This window comes from Elgaria multicarinata, chromosome 4, assembly GCF_023053635.1.
Source record: "Elgaria multicarinata webbii isolate HBS135686 ecotype San Diego chromosome 4, rElgMul1.1.pri, whole genome shotgun sequence".
NCBI lineage: Eukaryota > Metazoa > Chordata > Lepidosauria > Squamata > Anguidae > Elgaria > Elgaria multicarinata.
This window is the reverse complement of record NC_086174.1, coordinates 2496320-2517598: the sequence shown is the minus strand read 5'-3', so window position 1 is coordinate 2517598 and position 21279 is coordinate 2496320. Positions and strand designations below refer to the sequence as shown.

Genomic DNA, 21279 nt, shown 5'->3' with positions numbered 1-21279 from the left:
TTTGGACGAGGAGGTGCAGGGAATGCTGATCAAATTTGCAGATGACACCAAATTGGGTGGGATAGCTAATACCCTGGAAGACAGAAACAAACTTCAAAGTGATCTTGATAGGCTGGAGTGCTGGGCAGAAAACAGGATGAAATTTAATAGGGAGAAATGCCAAGTTCTACATTTAGGAAGTAGAAACCAAAGGCACAGTTACAAGATGGGGGATACTTGGCTCAGCAATACTACAAAAGAGAAGGATCTTGGAATTGTTGTAGATCACAAGCTGAATATGAGCCAACAGTGCAATATGGCTGCAAGAAAGGCGAATGCTATTTTGGGCTGCATTAATAGAAGTATAGCTTCCAAATCACGTGAGGTACGGGTTCCTCTCTATTCGGCCCTGGTTAGGCCTCATCTAGAGTATTGTGTCCAGTTCTGGGCTCCACAATTCAAGAAGGACGCAGATAAGCTGGAGCGTGTTCAGAGGAGGGCAACCAGGATGATCAGGGGTCTGGAAACAAAGCCCCATGAAGAGAGACTGAAAGAACTGGGCATGTTTAGCCTGGAGAAGAGAAGATTGAGGGGAGACATGAGAGCACTCTTCAAATACTTAAAAGGTTGTCCCACAGAGGAGGGCCAGGATCTCTTCTCGATCCTCCCAGAGTGAAGGACACAGAAGAACGGGCTCAAATTAAAGGAAGCCAGATTCCAGCTGGATTTCAGGAAAAACTTCCTGACTGTTAGAGCAGTACGACAATGGAATCAGTTTCCTACGGAGGTGGTGGGCTCTCCCACACTAGAGGCCTTCAAGACGCAGCTGGACAACCCTCTGTCAGGGATGCTTTAGGGTGGATTCCTGCATTGAGCAGGGGGTTGGACTCGATGGCCTTGTAGGCCCCTTCCAACTCTGCTATTCTATGATTCTATGTGTCTCTATCTAAATTAGAGTAATGATTTCTAAATGTGCAACTTTGCCTACAATTCAGCGCATGAACATTTCATGCAAGTCGGTGTTGTCTTAGTCAGTCCTCTTTTTTGGTAATGCAAAGTGGCCACCCTTACCAGAGGGCTGCTCATGGGGCATATATATACATGAAGAGAAGCTGTAGTCATACTTGCTGGCCGTGCCCGAAAGGTGCCAAAGCAGTCAACAGGAAACTATGCAGGCAGCTTCAGCTAACTGCATGAAGCTTAGGGGCAGAACTGGCAGCTGTGACCCTTCTCCTCTCCCAGCCCCCCAGCCCCGCGCCCATGGCTTCCTAATAAGCACAGTTATGTCACTTGAATTGGATTGCCAAGAAAGGGGGGATGCCAGAATTTATTTTAAAAGAGTGAACTTGAGGAAGGCAGAACGATTTATTTCCGTCTTGGTTGGACTGACAGCAAGGAACGTACAATATTCTCATGGTCATCAATGGCTAGTCCTGATGGCTATGTTCTACCTCCAGTATCTGAGGCAGTAAGCCTGTGTACACCAGTTGCTGGGGAACATGGGTGGGAGGGTGCTGTTGCACCAGTGTCCTGCTTTTGGATTCCCGGTTAACAGCTGGCTGGCCGTGGTGGGAACAGAATGTGGGATTAGGTGGACGTTTTGTCTGATTCAGCAAGGCGCTTCTTCTGTTCTTGCTTTCAAAGCAAAACAAAACAATACAGATGAAACTCTCCTGATGCTGATCAGTATTGGAGGAAGAAGAAAAAGCAGGTGAGGAATGATGCGGGATACTGCCTACAGATTGGATCATAGAAGCATAGAATAGCAGAGTTGGAAGGGGCCTACAAGGCCATCGAGTCCAACCCCCTGCTCAAGGCAGGAATCCACCCTAAAGCATCCCTGACAGGTGGTTGTCCAGCTGCCTCTTGAAGGCCTCCAGTGTGGGAGAGCCCACAACCTCTCTTGGTAACTGGTTCCATTGTCGTACTGCTCTAACAGTCAGGAAGTTTTTCCTGATGTCCAGCCGTAATCTGGCTTCCTGTAACTTGAGCCCGTTGTTCTGTTTCCTGCACTCTGGGAGCATCGAGAAGAGATCCTGGCCCTCCTCTGTGTGACAGCCTTTTAAGCACCATGTACATTGATGGTGCTATATAAATAAATAAATTATTATTATTATTATTATTATTATTATTGTTATTATTATTATTATTATTATTATTTGAAGAGTGCTATCATGTCATGATCAGACAAAGGTGTCCCTATTTTGAGAGCAAGGGTGCATTTCTGCCAAGCCCAAATGGGCCACCTCCCAAACAATGAGGCTTGGATGTTCTTAACCAGTTCCCCTGAACAGCTGTCCTCCAGATGTGTTGGACTACAACTCCCATCATGCCTAGCCATCATTGCCAGGAAGTGGACTGTGCCAGGTGTTGGACCTTGCAGATCAAGCACCGCTGCCCTATTTCCAGCTACCGCCCGAAAGCGTCGTCGGAGGCAGTTCAAAATGAGATGCTGCTAAGGCTACACATCGGAATGAATCTGGTTTGGGGGATTGGGTGACGCTGAGAACTAATCCCATACCACCGCCTAGGATAAAGCTCCAAGGCGCGCTCACGCAGTGCCACAGGCCTGTTGAGAAGGGAAGCCACAAGCCTCTCACGCTAGCCTGCCACAGGCTTTCTCCCAAGCTCCAAGAGGCTGGACATTGCAGCCAGGAAGCCAGATTCCCTTGTGTGAATGCACAGAGTCCTGAATCTAATTCTGGTTCAGCAGAATTTGCCTGTAAATCTGCAAGATCCTCTCTCCTCTCTCAGCACCACTGTGTTGTTGTGCTTCTCTCCAAGGGACGTTTCTTCTCTTTCCCTCTTTGTATGCAGTCGTTACTTTCAGCAAGAGAACAATTGTTCCCAGGAAGGGGCCCTGGACCATCAGGCATCGGAGGCAGGATTTATTCAAAGTAAAGAGGCATCACCGCTGTTTCCCCCTGTGGTTTTTGGCACTGTGTTTCTCCACTCCCAATATGGTGTTTTGAAGCGCTCTCCTTCCCATAAAGTGATGTTAATGATACAAAAGACACGGACCGGCAAGTTAATGTGTGCGTCTCTCTCTCCACATCTCCCGTGCGCCACGGTAGGTTGTAACCATCACAGCCGCACGCGTCGTTATTGGATCATGTGGCACCACGCAAAGCGTTCATTGTTGTGTGACTTTATTGACCTTCAACTCAGGGCTCCAAATGGAGGAAATAGGGTTGGAAACATGCTTAGAGATTTAGGGATTTAACATTGCATTTGTTACTTGCTGTGTCTGTAATTCATAGGTAAAACGCACAGTGGCATTCCCCCAGCTTTTGATACTTAAGGCACAGCGACATGTCATTCTTACACAAATATTTTCACAAGCAGCTCCTGAAACTATTCAGCAGGCATCTCCATTGCAACTGTGGGGTGAGCCAGTTCATAATTCTCTTGGCCCCATCAGTCAGGGCACTTGGGCAGGACCAAGGCTTCTGGTTCACACCCTTCAGGAGGGGAAGCCTCTATCAGGGACCTCTCAGATCCAGGAAAGAAGGTAGCCATGGGAGGACCAGAGAGACTGACAGAACTGGGCATGTTTAGCCTGGAGAAGAGAAGATTGAGGGGAGACATGATAGCACTCTTCAAATACTTGAAAGGTTGTCCCACAGAGGAGGGCCAGGATCTCTTCTCCATCCTCCCAGAGTGCAGGACACGGACTAACGGGCTCAAGTTAAAGGAAGCCAGATTCCAGCTGGACATCAGGAAAAACTTCCTGACTGTTAGAGCAGTACGACAATGGAATCAGTTACCTAGGGAGGTTGTGGCCTCTCCCACACTAGAGGCCTTCAAGAGGCAGCTGGACAAGCATCTGTCGGGGATGCTTTAGGGTGGATTCCTGCATTGAGCAGGGGGTTGGACTCCATGGCCTTGTAGGCCCCTTCCAACTCTGCTATTCTATGATCCTATGACCCATCAATGCCCCTCTTGCCTCAGGGACCTCAGACCCAGAAGAGCCCTCGGCACTAGCACCCCTGCTTCGAAGGAGTTTGCATTGCCACCCTCAGCTTCTGATGACTCCGGTTCTGAAGCACGAGCTCACCCCTGTTGCCTCCATGCCAACGTAGCCAAAAGCTTCTAAAGCAAGCACAACCCCTCGTGCAGTGCAAGGCCTGGTGCAGTGTGTGGCAGGAGCTGGCAGCTGCTTGGAAGTCGAAGTCCTATTTAAAGCTCAATTAGAGTCTTCCAGTTGTTGGAACAGCATACAAGTTGTTCCAACAACTTGTGAGTTACCGGTCAACAGTTGTGTGAACAGAGTGCTGGACTAGATGGATCCTTGGTCTGATCCAGCATGGCTGTTCTTACATAATGATCTGGCTTCCAGGCCAGGCACACTTGGAGCTCTCCATGGTGCTGCCCACTCCTTGATTTCTCTAACTGATATTTCTGACCTTGCTTCTGGACTCTCCCACTTACTTGCAGGACCTGTAGCCTGAAATGATACAGCAGCTATGTTTTCTGGGCAATGGAGATGCTTCTGGAGTCCTCCCAAATTTGTCACCTGTGACACAAGCTGCTGGGTCAGATCATTTTTTTGTCTGTCTCTTCTGCCAAGACGCTTGTTCATGCACTGGTTATTTCACGGTTGGACTACTGCAACCTTCTTCTCTCTGGCCTTCCTTCTTCTCACATAAGCCCGTTGGTTTCTGTTCACCACTCTGCCGCAAAGATCATCTTCTTAGCACGCCACTCCGACCATGTTACTCCGCTTCTGAAATCTCTTCATTGGCTTCCAATTCACTTCAGAATCCAATATAAACTTCTCCTGTTAACCTTCAAAGCTTTTCACGGTCTAGCTCCTTCCTATCTCTCCTCTCTCATCTCACACTATTGCCCCGCTCGTGCTCTTCGCTCCTCTGATGCCATGTTTCTCGCCTGCCCAATGGCCTCTACTTCCCTTGCTCGGCTTCGTCCATTTTCGTCTGCTGCCCCTTACGCCTGGAACGCTCTTCCAGAACATTTGAGAACTACAAGTTCAACCACAGCTTTTAAAGCTCAACTAAAAACTTTTCTTTTTCCTAAAGCTTTTAAAACTTGATGTTGTGCAGACTTCTACTGTTACTTTCTACTGTTAGTTTTTCCCTACCCTGTGCCTGCTTACCCTTCCCTGTACCTGTTGGCATTCTCTTCCCCTCCTTATTGTTTTACTATGATTTTATTAGATTGTAAGCCTATGCGGCAGAGTCTTGCTATTTACTGTTTTACTCTGTACAGCATCATGCACATTGATGGTGCTATATAAATAAATAATAATAATAATAATCATAGAATCATAGAATAGCAGAGTTGGAAGGGGCCTACAAGGCCATCGAGTCCAACCCCCTGCTCAATGCAGGAATCCACCCTAAAGCATCCCTGACAGATGCTTGTCCAGCTGCCTCTTGAAGGCCTCTAGTGTGGGAGAGCCCACAACCTCCCTAGGTCACTGTTTCCACTGTCGTACTGCTCTAACAGTCAGGAAGTTTTTCCAGTTGTCCAGCTGGAATCTGGCTTCCTTTAACTTGAGCCCGTTTTTCCGTGTCCTGCACTCTGGGAGGATCGAGAAGAGATCGTGGCCCTCCTCTGTGTGACAACCTTTCAAGTATTTGAAGAGGGCTCTCATGTCTCCCCTCCATCTTCTCTTCTCCAGGCTCAACATGCCCAGTTCTTTCAGTCTCTCTTCATGGGGCTTTGTTTCCAGACCCCTGATCATCCTGGTTGCCCTCCTTTGAACATGCTACAGCTTGTCTGCGTCCTTCTTGAATTGTGGAGCGCAGAATTGGACGCAATACTCTAGAGGAGGCCTTTTGTTGTTTATTCGTTCAGTCGCTTCTGCCTCTTCGTGACTTCATGGACCAGCCCACGCCAGAGCTTTCTGTCGGCCGTTGCCACCCCCAGCTCCCCCAAGGTCAAGTCTGTCCCCTCCAGAATATCATCCATCCATCTAACCAGGGCCAAATAGAGGGAAGCCAGTCCCTCACGTGATTTGGAAGCTATACTTCTATTAATGCAGCCCAAAATAGCATTGGCCTTTCTTGCAGCCATATCGCACTGTTGGCTCATATTCAGCTTGCGATCTACAACAATTCCAGTGTGTCCCTTGGGATGATGGAACTACCTATATATTTGCAGAGAGTAGGGTGATAAATTCTGCCCAAGGCCTTCCCATTCAGATGGACAGCGAATGCAGGAAACATCCAGTATGACAGCAAAAAATTTCAAGGCCCCCTCCATCCTTACAGCACACAGTTTGTAGATCACAGGGCAAAAAGTGTTTGATCTGTTTTAAAAGCAATGGGTCGTCCTTCTGCGTCAGCCGGTCTAGAAGGCCTCTGCAAATGTTCTACTTCTTCAATCTTCTAGAGATTAGAAATGTTATTCTAATCCAGAGGGTGGCTGGCAAAGTATCAGAAGGGGCCCTTAGGGGGTCTGCTGCCAATTAAGATAAGCAAGCAAGACAAAAAGGAATGTGAAACTGATCCAACAGAGCATTACAAAAGTCTCATTAAGATCGGAGTTAAGAACAAAGAGTGTGCCCCAACGATGCTCAGCTCTAATAAATGATAAGGTCACCTGTCTTTACATTCTGCATTCATCTAAAGTGTAAAGATGAAGCACATCGGATGAGGACTTCTCTGGAGATTTTGTCCAGGGTGTGGAAATGAAATGCAAGTCGACAAGAGGACAAACACACCAATGACAGTGGAAGAAAAAGAGAGGTGTGTACTCTGGTGTTGAATGAAAATTGCAATATTTAATGATAACTTCACAGAATCATAGAATCATAGAATAGCAGAGTTGGAAGGGGCCTACAAGGCCATCAAGTCCAACCCCCTGCTCAATGCAGGAATCCACCCTAAAGCCTCCCTGACAGAGGGTTGTCCAGCTGCTTCTTGAAGGCCTCTAGTGTGGGACAGCCCACCACCTCACCAGGCAATTGATTACATTGTCGTACTGCTCTAACAGTCAGGAAGTTTTTCCTGATGTCCAGCTGGAATCTGGCTTCCTTTAACTTGAGCCCGTTATTCCGTGTCCTGCACTCTGGGAGGATCGAGAAGAGATCCTGGCCCTCCTCTGGGTGACAACCTTTCAAGTATTTGAAGAGTGCTATCATGTCTCCCCTCAATCTTCTCTCCTCCAGGCTCAACATGCCCAGTTCTTTCAGTCTCTCTTCATAGGGCTTTGTTTCCAGACCCCTGATCATCCTGGTTTCCTCAGTGAAAAGTAAAAAATAATGCATAGATTAAAAAAAGACAAATTGACGTGTACACTAGCTCGACGTTTCGGGCCCTTAGGTCCTGCATCAGGAGCTGTACAGTGTCGTTGCAGTATAACAAGTGCTAAATATTTTTCCCTATATTGTCCTGAGGAGGACTGCTTGAACAGCAAAAGATGTGTGGAAATGAAATGCAAACCATCAAGTAGCCAGTAAAGAAAGTCCCAGGGCCACAACAGCCTTGTGAGGCAGGCCAGTTGCACACGCTTTTTATTTGATCAGTACAATGCTCACTCCCCTCCCCCTTTCCCTCTAACACCAGGGAGGGGTACCTTAAAGCTATAAGCTAGTTATTCACCTGCAGTGAGGCCGTTGCTAGACCCCGGGTTAGCCCGGGCTGACACCGGGGATCGCCCCTGTGCATCCAGATGACGCATAGGGGATCCCGGGGTCAGGCAGTGGTCAACCCTCCCTTGGCCTGGGGTAACGGGCTCCGCTTGTAGCCTGGTATTTCCACAGTTCCAGGCTGAGCCCAGGACCGCGGAAGGTCTAGCCCGTTCCGCGGCTTTTCCCAGCTACGCGGCTTACTTGACCGTAGCCGGGAGAAGCCGTGCATGGGGCACAGCACTCTGCAGTAGTGCTGGGCCCATCGGAGCTGGGGTGGGGTGATCGGGGGGGAGATCGGGGGAGAGATCAGGGGGGGAGAGAGTGCAGCCAGGGAGAGAGATCAGGGGGGGACGGGGCAGGGGGGAGCGGGGAACGTGTGTTTTTTTAAAAAAAAAACTTAGCTTGGTCGCTGGTGCGCTTCTGCACACCCAGCCCTTTAAGACAAAAAAAAATGGCGGACGCGACGGGGCTTTCCTGTAGCCCGTCGTTTCTGACGTGTAGACTGGGGCGACAGCCCGTGCTAGCTGCAGCGTGGGCTTGCCCTTCCTCTGGTAACTGGTTCCATTGTCGTACTGCTCTAACAGTGAGGAAGTTTTTCCTGATGTCCAGCCGAAATCTGGCTTCCTTTACCTTGAGCCCGTTATTCCGTGTCCTGCACTCTGGGAGGATCGAGAAGAGATCCTGGCCCTCCTCTGTGTGGCAACCTTTTAAGTATTTGAAGAGTGCTATCTGAAGCCTGGTTCCGGAGTGGATCGGGGGGAGGTCCGGATCGGCTCAAAGCAGTTCAGGCCCGATCCAGAAAGTCCAGATCGGGATCCAAAGTGGTTTGGGTAGGGGGTGCACAGCCCTAATTAAAAGGCTATCTAAGCAACAAACTGGTTTCCTATGTCAGCTGTCTCCAACCTGATGACCTCCAGATGTGTTGGGTTACAATGCCTATCCTCCCCAGTAGCTCAAGATGATGGGAGTTGTAGTCCAACACATCTGGAATGAATTAGGTTGGAGGAGGTTCTCCTTAAGTGTGGAAGGCCATATAGAGAGGGGCACAGAAGTTCTGGTCAAACATGCAGCAATTAACAATAAACCAAGAGAAGAAGAAGAAGGAGGAGGAGGAGGAGAAGGAGGAGGAGGAGGAGGAGAAGGAGAAGGAGAAGGAGAAGGAGAAGAAGAAGAAGAAGAAGAAGAAGAAGAAGAAGAAGAAGAAGAAGAAGAAGAAGAAGAAGAAGAAGAAGATTGTGGCTACAATACCCCAAGGCAAACATTGTTTGGGTCACACACTCAGAAACAAACTCAGGCATCCCAGGATTTATGAACCAGCTGTGGTATTTAAGAAGACACAGCTATCTGGTGAGGCTTTTACACAGCTGTGTAAAAGCCTCACCAGAAAGCAACCAGCATAAAGGAAGCAGGGGAGACTCCAAGCTGGGGAAATGAAGAATGCTAATTTTTCTGAACATCCTGTTGCAGCAGCAGCAGCAGCAATTACAGAGCTCAGCGGGCATGTAACAACATCCGAAGCCAAGTCTCCTCCTCAAACATTTGCTCCTCCAAGTACCGCAGGGCGGCTCTGAAGGCTGCAGGCACGTGGACAACGGAAGAAACTTGCTGCAAAGTGTTGGGGGCAGGGTGGGGGTGGGGAGAAGAAAGAGTCGAGAAAGGAGCCCAGGGGAAGCCCACCAGCTCCTGCCTTCTGAGCCTTTTAGCGGCAAGCAGGGATGGGAGAGCGGCCGTTATGTAAGGTTTGCAGCACCGGCGGTTTATGTAACAGCCAAGGAAGGGAGGCAGCTTTGCAGTTGAAGAGTTAGGGAGCGAAGCTTTGAGAACAGCAACTGAGGAATTCAGGGCAACTTCAGAGGCAGGGGAGGAGGTGGCGTTGCTGTAGGATCCACACCAGGATCTCTTTCGGATGCCAGCGCATGAGCCTAGGATATGTGAAGGAATCGTTCCAAAGAGAAATGTCCTTGCAACAAGCACGGAGCAGGGCTTTCCCTGGTCACCCACATGTCACCACAGCTCAGGGTGTGGATTGATTTGAAGCAAGGCAATTTAAATCAGGAAGTAAAAAAAAGGTTGATGATTTCACTCAATGATTTAAATGATGGAATAACAGGCTCAAGTTAAAGGAAGCCGGATTGTGGCTGGACATCAGGAAAAACTTCCTGCCTGTTAGAGCAGTACGACAATGGAATCCGTTACCTAGGGAGGTTGTGGGCTCTCCCACACTAGAGGCCTTCAAGAGGCAGCTGGACAACCCTCTGTCAGGGATGCTTTAGGGTGGATTCCTGCATTGAGCAGGGGGTTGGACTCGATGGCCTTGTAGGCCCCTTCCAACTCTGCTATTCTATGATTCTATGATTCTATGAAGTTGCCCATTGAAACTGTCACATGTATTTCCAGAACAGTGGTGCAAATCTCACTCCCAAGTTAATTTAATTTTTATGAACTGCCCAGAGAGTTTTGCCTATGCGGCGGTAGAGAAATGTAATTAATGAGATGAACTAAACAGAGTTTTATTTTCGCTGTTCCAATCTTTCCAGCAGGCTTTGCTTAAGTCAGGGTGCCGGGAGGGGTCCGGCAGAACACTGGTGCAGGATCTCCCCCTGTCCGACGTCAGCTGCAAACACTCTGCGTTGGGGGGATCCTGGCGAATCCTTGCTCCTTTGCTTGAGATGCCTCCATTATGGCAAAGAGGGGCAACCGGAGCAGAATATTGCCCCGTTTTGTTGCCCCCTGAGGCAACCTCTGAGGGCAGTCAGAATAAAGCAAGAAGAAAAGGGCCCTTTACCTCGTCAAACGGAGCTTCATCCTCACAGTTCTCGAGGACTCGGGTGTAGAAGGAGAGGCCTGCAGAAGCCAAAAAGAGAAGAAGTGAAAGACATTTTGTTTTGTTTTGTTTCGTTTTAATTTATTCCGTTGATATCCCACCTACATACAGAATACTCTAGGTTGCAAAATGGAGCTCTTTCACGGCACAGTGGACCTTGGAAGGCCGTCTGAGGATGGCGTCTGAGAGAATCAGTGGGGGTTGCCTTATTATTATCATTATTATTATTATTATTATTATTATTATTATTATTATTTAGAATATTTATATACCGCTCCCCATTGAAAAATTTTGGAGCACTGTACAAGGTAAAATGAAAATAAAAACAGAATAAAACAGTTTAAAACAAAATTTAAAAGAAGCAATAACAGTAATGCAAGGCTGCATGTTAAAGAAAGGCTTCTTGGAATAAAGATGTTTTCAGGAGGCGCCGAAAGGAGTACAAGGTTGGCGCCTGCCTGACCTCCAGAGGCAGGGAGTTCCACAGGAGGGGGGCCACCACGCTGAAGGCTCTTCCCCTGGTGGACTCCAATCGGAGGATGGATCCAGGTGGAACCACCAGGAGCAGGCCCTCGGATGACCTCAGTGACCGGGCAGGTTGGTAAGGGAGAAGGCAGAGCTCTCTCAGGTATCCTGGTCCCAAGTTGTTTAGGGCTTTGTACGCAAGTACCAGAACCTTCAACCTGGCCCGGTAGCGAATAGGCAGCCAGTGCAGCTCCCTCAGCAGAGGAGTTCCATGCTGGAAAGGGGCAGCTCCAGGCAACAGCCAAGCTGCAGCATTCTGCACTAGCTCCAGTTTCCGGACCTTGTGACCGCGTCACATTTCACCTGCACCGTGGAGCAAGCCGTTGTCAGGCCAATAGTCTTGGATGGAAGGAAATGCAAGATTCTGGGACACACAGAACTGTCAACCAGCACGGAGAAACCCTGCAGCTAATATTAAGAGGCACCAGTTGGTGCCTCTGAGGTCAGTGGGGCAGGTCAATCCACTCTAAGTTTCAGTCAGAACTCTAAAGGAGCAATTTATTTCATTTATTTATTTTATTACTATATTTATAGCCTGCCTTTTTTCCTCCAAGGAACCCAAGGCGGCGTACATAATCCTCCTCCTCTCCATTTTATCCTCACAACAACAACCCTGTGAGGTAGATTGGGCTGAGGGTCTGTGACTGGTCCAAAGCCACCCAGTGAGCTTCCATGGCTGAGGGGGGGGGGATTAGAACCCAGATCTCCTGCCTCCCAGTCCAACACCGTAGCCACTACACCACCCTGGCTCTCTATCCAGTCGGAACTCAAAAAGCTTGCACAGGTTTGAGGAATTTTGGCTGTTCCTAATAAAGGTTCTGCCCAACTGTGGATCTTGGATTTCTTTTTTCTCAGAGTGGCTACCCTTTGCTTATTTTGAACCAGTAGTAAAGATGCCAGCCCCTCCCTGTCTAAGCTGCAGACACAGAAGATATTTATTGAAGATTTCATCCATCCATATGGGGAGATTGTGCAGAATGATTCCCCCTCCCACCCCAGACACAGAGGAACCCTTTACCTACATCTCATTTGCTAGAAATACATCAAAGCTTCAAAGGTTGCAAGTGGGGACTAGGGGATCATGCAAGGCTGGTGGATGGATTAAAACCGTCAGAGACGCTGTTAATGCTGGAATATTTATTTTATTTTTATTTATTTCATAGAATCATATAGAATCATAGAATAGCAGAGTTGGAAGGGGCCTACAAGGCCATCGAGTCCAACCCCCTGCTCAATGCAGGAATCCACCCTAAAGCATCCCTGACAGAGGGTTGTCCAGCTGCCTCTTGAAGGCCTCTAGTGTGGGAGAGCCCACAACCTCCCTTGGTAACTGGTTCCATTGTCATACTGCTCTAACAGTCAGGAAGTTTTTCCTGATGTCCAGCTGGAATCTGGCTTCCTGTAACTTGAGCCCGTTATTCCGTGTCCTGCCCTCTGGGAGAATCGAGAAGAGATCCTGGCCCTCCTCTGTGTGACAAAACCTTTCAAGTATTTGAAGAGTGCTCTCATGTCTCCCCTCCATCTTCTCTTCTCCAGGCTAAACAGGCCCAGTTCTTTCAGTCTCTCTTCATAGGGCTTTGTTTCCAGACCCCTGATCATCCTGGTTGCCCTCCTCTGAACACCCTGCCTTTTTTCCTCCAAAGAACCCAAGGTGGTGTACCTAATCCTCCTCCTCTCCATTTTATCCTCACAGCAACAACAACAACAACAACAACAACAACAACCCTGTGAGGTAGGTTGGGCTGAGCGCATGTGACTGGCCCAAAGTCACCCAGTGGGTTTCCATGGCCGAGTAGGGACTAGAACCTGGATCACCAGACTCCCAGTCCAACACCTTAGCTGCTACACCACACTTATTATTATTATTATTATTATTATTATTATTATTATTATTATTATAGCACCATCAATGTACATGGTGCTGTACAGAGTAACTGTACACTGTACACTGGCTCATATATATGCATGTATATACATTTGCATTCACTTTCTTATTTTTGTCATCATCAACCCTTCTCTTTGATCTCTACTTTTGTAACGAGGTGAAGACAGGAAAACGTTATTAATATGCTAACATTTCAACCACCAAATCTAAATTAACCCACTTTTGGAAGCAGGCAGGCCTTGACGGTGATTGAACGTGTCGGCTCCCAGCAATACCAGGCTGTATGTTTTCTTGTTACAATATTGTATTGTATTTCTTTATTTACAGTCAACAGACCAATATAAAACAAGAAGATACACCATTATATAAAACAATACAGAGTAGGGATAAAAAGAAGGAGTGTTACAAAATCACTAAAGATACTAGATTGTTATTTGTTGGTTTCTGAAAAGGGAACAGAATTGGGTTATTGGGGCCTAGCATAGTGAAAAAGGGAGGGATATATAGATAATAAAATTGCTAATCTGTGGATTTAATCGCAATCAACTTCCATAAGCGATCTGGTGCGGATGGCCAAATTCAGGAATTTGGCCACCTGCTCAGTGGTAGATTTACTGGAGCCCTGAAGTAGACTAATCAGGAGTGACTCAGGGGATCGTCCAGGGAGACATTGCATAATAGGACATAATAGGTCTTTTCTTGCCTGTTGGTAAAAATTGCAATGGAAGAGCACATGCAGAATGGATTCCACCTCGATGTTATTACATGGGCAGTATCTGTTTTTGGATGGAATTTTCTTATATCTGCCCTCCAGCAACTTGGAGGGGAGGACGTTAAATCTTGCTAGGGTGAATGCTTTCCTGTATTTGGGAATGGTTAACCAACCCAGGTATGGCATTCCGTCTTTGCAAGAAGGGACTAGGAGACCCAATATTGTTTTGCGCCCATTCTGATTTGCATTCAGTGTGGCAGAAGCCGGTCCCGTGCTGAGCTTTTCGGAGATCTCTGCAGAGCGATTCCCGTCGGAAGTTTGCATTGGCACTTCTGAAATCCCCCAGTGTAATACTTTGTGGTGGCTAATTACTTTCCTCCTTGTTTAAATCTCCCACATCGCTAGAGTGTCACCATGAGGTGGGAAGTCCTGCGGATTGCGTGGAAGGATCTCAGCAGAGAGCTCTTACTCTCACACTGCTGGGATCATTCGAGCAGAAGAGAATGCTGTGATCACACTCAGTCACGGGGGTTTGCCGGGGTCCAAATTTCGGTTTCCTTTCCCCCAATTGCCAAACTTTTTGTGGTTTCCTGGCTTTTGCACAGTTGTTCCACCCATTCTAAAAAGCTGAAATGCCTCCCCAAAGTCTAAGCTGCTGGAAGCGAGAGCTTTAAACTAAAATATGCTGGTATTTTCCCCCTCCCCCAACTTTTTGCTTTTGACCCCCCCCCCCCACTGGAATTCAGCCCTTGAGAGTTTCTCCAGAATTGAATTTCAATACTCCAGCACTAAGTACACCCAATCCCATCAACCCCCCACGGCCTCTTTCTAGAGGCATCGGAGGGCTGGTTCACATGAGGATTGGGGTGAGCCTTAACCTCCCATGTTGGTTTTCCAGCTGCTTCACTATGGATCAAGCTGGTTTTGAGCACATGGCCAGTGTTAGGACCTTTTCCACTTGCTGTAGGGAATAAAGTTTGGCTGGTGACAATATGATCAAGGGATGGATGGCTGTATGCTGCAACAGCCTTCCTCAAGCTTCTGCCCTCCAGATATTTTGGACTTCAACTCCCATCAATCCCAGCATTCAGGAATTCTGGTGCTGTAATTCAAAACTTCTGGAGGGGACCAGGCTGGGATAGGACTCCTATAGGGAGTTTCAGAAAATGGCAGCAAAAGAGAGTCCTCCTCAGTGGTGCCCCCCCCAATTGTGAAAGGCTCTCTCTAACGAGGTCTGGCTGGCCCCAACATTGTCATCTTTTCAGCACTAGGTGAAGACTGCCTTCTATTCATAGAATCATAGAATAGCAGAGTTGGAAGGGGCCTACAAGGCCATCGAGTCCAACCCCCTGCTCCATGCAGGAATCCACCTGAAAGAATCCCTGACAGAGGGTTGTCCAGCTGCCTCTTGAAGGCCTCTAGTGTGGGAGAGCCCACAACCTCCCTAGGTACCGAATGGCATATGATGGGCTTTTTAATGCATCAGCAGAATTGCATCACTGATGGTGTTTTGGTTGTTTTACCAGGGAAGAGGGTGATACTTTAGTGGATAATTGTTTTCAACTGTTCTAAATTTTGTAGTTTTGATCCTGTTGTAAGCTGGCTTGAGTCTTTTCTTGATAACAGCACCTACAACATCTTCGTCTTTGCCTGTGCACGCAGGGAGGGGAGGTGTTCAAAGTCTAGTACACTTCAGATGACTTGCCTGAAGGTAGGGTCGTGGGCTCTCCCACACTCGAGGCCTTCAAGAGGCAGCTGGACAGCCATCTGTCAGGGATGCTTTAAGGTGGATTCCTGCATTGAGCGGGGGGTTGGACTCGATGGCCTTATAGGTCCCTTCCAACTATGCTATTCTATGATTCTATGATTCTATGAATAGAGGGCAGTCTTCAGCTGGTACTGAAAATATGACAATGTTGGGGCCAGGCAGACCTCGTTAGACTTTTATACTGTTAGTTTTACTCTACCCTGTGCCTCTTTGGTGCATTCTCTTCCCCTTCTTATTGTTTTATTATGATTTTATTAGAATGTAAGCCTATGCGGCAGGGTTTTGCTATTTTATTGTTATACTCTGTACAGCACCATGTACACTGATGGTACTATATAAATAAATAAATAAATAAATAAATAAATAAATAATAAGGTGGATTCCTTCTGGAGGGGACCAGGCTGGGATAGGACTCCTATAGGGAGTTTCAGAAAATGGCAGCAAGGGTTGGAAAAAGGGTTGGACTCAATGGCCTTAGAGGCCCCTTCCAAATCTGCTATTCTATGATTCTAGAGGCAATGCGCTCAAATATGAACAAAATATAATTTGGGAGGAAGTGCAAATGCTTTTGAGGAGAGCCGATTGAATTCCAAACAGCCTCAGCGGATATAGGAGTGGAACTGAGGGTGATAAATTTAAAGGTACGTTGGTCTCGGCAGCCTCCGAAGGTCTGCTGTTTTGCTCTGTCGCTACTGAATGGAGCAGCCGGGCAGCCTCTCAGACGGAGCTCTGCTGTCTTTCAACATCAACAAATCTGTCCTCCATCTGCAGTTCTCCCGAGACACTGCTCAGGCATGTTACACCACACAGCTAAAAGAATTCAAAGGCTACTTTATGTCGATACGATGGGTTGCCACAGGTGGTGGAAGCCAGAGGCTGTAAAAACTCCAGTGACTGGGATTTGCCACCTGCAGTTTATCTGAGCTGGGTGGGATTATTGTCTGTGATTCCGCACGCCCCAGGTGCTGTGAAAGCCCAGCCTGGTGTACTACGGATGTGTTGGACTACAGCTCCCAACATCCCCCAGCCAGCATGGCCAATGCCATAGAGCTCACCAGAAGGACAAAGGCAGAGAACATAAAATGTATGCTTTACAACGTTATGCAGGGAGACAGGTGTTCCCTGCCCCAAAGGGCTTACAAACTGCAACTTGACATGACGTGGACAATAGAGGAAATGCGGGGGGAGTGGAGGAAGGCAAACCAAGGAAGAATATGTGGTTATTTCATTTAAACAGATGGGTAGGATAATATCCGTCACACAACCTGTCCGGTCATTAATTTATCTGGAAAGCAAAAAGTGTTATCTTGCAAAAAGTTTTATTCTGCTTGCCCAGTCCTTACGTCCCTCTCTCTCTCTCTCTCTCTCTCTCTCTCTCTCTCTCTCTCTCTCTCTCTCACACACACACACACACACACACACACACACCCTGGCATTACATTGTTTGGGTTCCTCAGAGACGTCAATCACTCTCCCCACAAGCAGAGGCATGCAAGCACTCCCCCACCCCCAAAGGTACTCACATGGAAAGACACCACCTCATCTTCTCTGCCTCCCTTCTCACACTCAGGACACAACAGACAACCGCAGGCCTGTACAGACTCCCTGCCACGTAGTGTGCATGGCCAAGTCCCGTCTTCCCCCCCCCCCAGCCCCATTTCCCCAAACCCCTTCTTGCGATGCCAGAGAGGCAGCAACAGTGTCAGGGGTGCTGTCATTCACAATGGGTGGCAGGTAATCTCCGACTGTGTCTGGCTTAGCATCACCAAAAACAAAAAACGGGGAGACAGATTTGTACAAAAATAGATAAATGTGAATATGGTGATTTTGTATAGATGCAAATGTATAAGAGTCAGTGACAGCCAGAGTGGTGTAGTGGTTAGATTGTTGGACTGGGAGTCTGGGAGATCCAGGTTCTAGTCCCTATGCAGCTGTGGAAGCCCACTGGGTGACTTTGGGCCAGTCACAGACTCTCAGCCCAGCCTACCTCATAGGGTTGTTGTTGTGAGGATAGAGAGGAGGAGGATTATGTATGCTGCCTTGGGTTCCTCAGAGGGGAAAAAAGCAAGCCATAAACGCAATAAATAAAATAAATAAGTAAAAAATCATTACTATAATTGAAAGAGAAATGCGATAGCCCTCACCCTGATGGGCAGGGGACCTGTCTGCTTTCTGCTCTACCTTTGACAGGCCACTTCAGGGCCCCAGCTCTACTCTCCCGTCTTCTGGTTCATCTTCATCTTTACACTGGACCTCTCCTCCTGTGGCTGCCTAGCAACTGATAACTCAGAGGTAGGCCTGGCCCCTGAACCTGGAGGGAGCTCAGCATAGAGCCAGCCGGACTTGTATCCATTGAGAGAGATCTCTCCTCCTCCTCCTCCTCCATGAATTTTCCCACCCACCCCTTTAAAGTAAGCTTACAATGCAATTCTAGGCATGTTTTCTCAGAAATGCATTCCACTGTCTTCAATTAGCTTACTCCCAGGGGAGTAGGCATACGATGGCAGCCAAACCTGGACCACATCTTCTGGCAGTGAATTCTGTACATTAACTATGTACTGTTAACGTCAGGAGATACCTTTTTTTAAAAAAAAAAAAAATCTTCAGTATTCTCTGTTATTCTTCTTCCTCCTTCTCCATAAATTAGCCTGCCTCAAACTTCATTTTTTTTTTGAACCAGGGAGCCTGGTTCCATCCAGCGGTGCAAACATCCCAAGCAGGGGCTTGGAGTGGAAATATTCCTTCATCGATTCATTGATGGATTTACTAAACTGTTATCCTGCTTCTCCACCCAGCAGTGGCCCAGGACCCCTTGCAGATGATGCTGACAGGCAACCTTTGGGTCCTGTACAGCTGCATCCTCTCTTGGTGAAAGATCTTGCGCTGCTCCTCTCTCGGGTCACGCGTCGTAGCGCCTCTCTCGGGGCCAGCAGGCGAGCATCTGCTTCCCTGCAGTCCTTGCAAGAGTGTCAGAAAAGAGCTGCAGTGTTTCACCTCGAAGGAGTGAGAAGGAACGTGCCCTGGGGGGGGGGGTTGGGGGAGCCATTCCCGGATTCCTAGGCCTGCTTGTAGTGCACAGACAGGTGTAGCACTAGCAACCGACACAGCAAGTGAGCCTAGAGAAGCTGTGAAAGGAATAAGAGGGACTATAAATAGATGTGTCTGCCAGGGAGTGAAGGATAGCAGGCACGGTCAGGCCTGGCTGAGCCACTCACAACACGTGAGCAAGAGAGGAAGAATGTGGCGAAGGACAGGTGTGCAGCGGAAGATTGGCACAGGCAGGTTTCAGGTTTCATGGGGGTGCTCAGCAAAGTGCTTTCTGATGGGGGGGGGGCTCCTGTGTTATCATAGAATCATAGAATAGCAGAGTTGGAAGGGGCCCACAAGGCCATCGAGTCCAACCCCCTGCTCAATGCAGGAATCCACCCTAAAGCATCCCTGACAGAGGGTTGTCCAGCTGCCTCTTGAAGGCCTCTAGTGTGGGAGAGCCCACGACCTCCCTAGGTAACTGATTCCATTGTCGCACTGCTCTAATAGTCAGCAAGTTTTTCCTGATGTCCAGCTGGAATCTGGTTTTCTTTAACTTGAGCCCGTTATTCCGTGTCCTGCACTCTGGGAGGATCGAGAAGAGATCCTGGCCCTCCTCTGTGTGAGAACCTTTGAAGTATTTGAAGAGTGCTCTCATGTCTCCCCTCAATCTTCTCTTCTCCAGGCTAAACGTGCCCAATTCTTTCAGTCTTCCTTCATAGGGCTTTGTTTCCAGACCCCTGATCATCCTGGTTGCCCTCCTCTGAACATGCTCCAGCTTGTCTGCGTCCTTCTTGAATTGTGGAGCCCAGAACTGGACGCAATACTCTAGATGAGGCCTAACCAGGGCCAAATAGAGAGGAACCAGTACCTCACGTGATTTGGAAGCTATACTTCTATTAATGCAGCCCAAAATAGCATTTGCCTTTTTTGCAGCCATATCACACTGTTGGCTCATATTCAGCTTGCGATCTACAACAATTCCAAGATCCTTCTCGTTTGTAGTATTGCTGAGCCAAGTGTCTCCCATCTTGTAACTGCGCACTTGGTTTCTTTTCCTATGTGTAGAACTTGGCATTTATCCCTATTCAATTTCATTCTATTGTTTTCAGCCCAGCACTCCAGCCTCTCAAGATCATGTTGAAGTTTTTTCTGTCTTCTAGGGTATTAGCTATCCCACCCAATGGTGGGATTTCCTAGTGGCAGCATCTCCCTGTTGACTGCTGGGCAGAGGCCGCCATTTCAATGTCCCACAATGCCCTGGGGCAAAGTTATTTCAGGGGCATTGTGGGTGAAATGTAAATGGTGGCTATTGCCCCTCACTGATCTGAGCACAAGAATAAAGTTGCGGGGGGGGGGGGGTCAGTCCAGGGCAGGCTTTAGGGGTAGTGTGGGGTTATGGATCCTACTTTACATAGGACAGCTCTCTATTTTAGGGTGACCATATGAAAAGGAGGACAGGGCTCCTGTATCTTTAACTGTAATGTAGAAAAGGGAATTTCAGCAGGTGTCAATTGAAGCGGGTGAAATTCTCTCTTCATCAACACAGTTAAAGCTGCAGAAGCCCTGCCCTCTTTTGTATATGGCCACTCTACTATAGCTAGTGTAGCTTTAACTGTTGTAATGAAGAGGGAATTTCACCCACTTCAATTGACATCTGCTGCAATTCCCTTTTCTACATTACTGTTAAAGATACAGAAGCCCTGTCCTCCTTTTCATATGGTCAGCCTACTCTATTTGAAGTCCAAGTCCAGCTTCGGCTCATACGCCAGCTGCGCCTCTTCCTAGAGTCGGAAGACCTAAAGACAGTCGTGCACGCGCTGGTAACTTCAAGGCTCGACTTCTGCAACGCGCTCTACATAGGGCTACCTTTGTGCCTAGTCCGGAAACTTCAACTAGTTCAAAATATGGCAGCCAGGCTGGTTACCGGTACACCTAGGGGGGACCACATTACACCAGTCTTAAAATCTCTTCACTGGCTGCCAATAAGTTTCCAGGCGAAGTATGAAGTGTTGGTTATCACCCTTAAAGCCCTACATGGTTTGGGTCCAGGCTACCTGCGGCATCGCCTTCTCCCGTACAATCCGCCCCGCACACTCAGGTCCTCTGGGAAGAATTTACTCCAGCCAACAAAAACAAGGCTGACAACTATTACCCAGAGGACCTTCTCTTGTGCTGCTCCCAGACTGTGGAATGGCTTGCCGGGAGAGATTCGTCAACTTAACAGTCTTCCGGAATTTAAGAAAGCCATCAAGACTGATCTCTTCTGGCAGGCCTATCCTGGGGAATTTTAGGATGTTTATAGAATGTTTTAGCAATGTGTATTATGTTCTTAATTCAGTTTTATGTATTTTATATTTATCATTGTTCCTCACCTCAATCAAAATGGAGAGGCGGGTAAGATGATGATGATGATGATGATTCAGAAAGAACCATACAAAGGGAGAAGCACAGCAGGGCCAGATCTATACCAAGCAGGATATGATGCTTTGAAAACAGTTTGAGAACTGCATCTGGAGCATTTCCTGGGCCCCAACCATTGCCACTACTGTTATAAACTGTTTTAAAGCAGTAGTGTAGACTCTGCCCAGGTCCCTGAAGTTGCCCATCAGCTATTAATATCCACACAGCAAACTGAGCAGGCAGACAGGTTTTCACCCGGTCAAAGTCATCCCCACGATGAGGGTAAGGTGTGTTGCAAATCTATTTAAAACCATAGCAATTATATTCAGATTGGTAGCTATGCATATACACTTGCTTATGCAAATCTGTGCCAACTTTTACCATCTTTTTTGGCAAGGCTCTTGGAAAAGACGTAAGTGGCCATCCTACCTGCCAGTGAATGGCAGACAGCACTGGCTTCTGCCCAAGGGTGCTGTGCACTGATGCTGGGCCTGACAACAAAGGCACCTTCCAGAAGGAGCTTTGGCAATTGGGGTGTATAGAAGTGTCATAAATAAAA

General features: G+C 47.8%; 1 protein-coding gene across 2 annotated transcripts in view; it reads right to left on the bottom strand.

Annotated features, from left to right (window-relative positions):
• OTOF (otoferlin) overlaps window positions 1-21279 on the bottom strand; it is a 187287-nt gene that overhangs the window by 151331 nt on the left and 14677 nt on the right. For both annotated transcript variants that reach the window (XM_063123783.1, XM_063123781.1), the window contains exon 2: window positions 10362-10420. In XM_063123783.1, the coding sequence (XP_062979853.1) occupies window positions 10362-10420 (59 nt within the window). The remainder of the gene's footprint in view (window positions 1-10361; window positions 10421-21279) is intronic.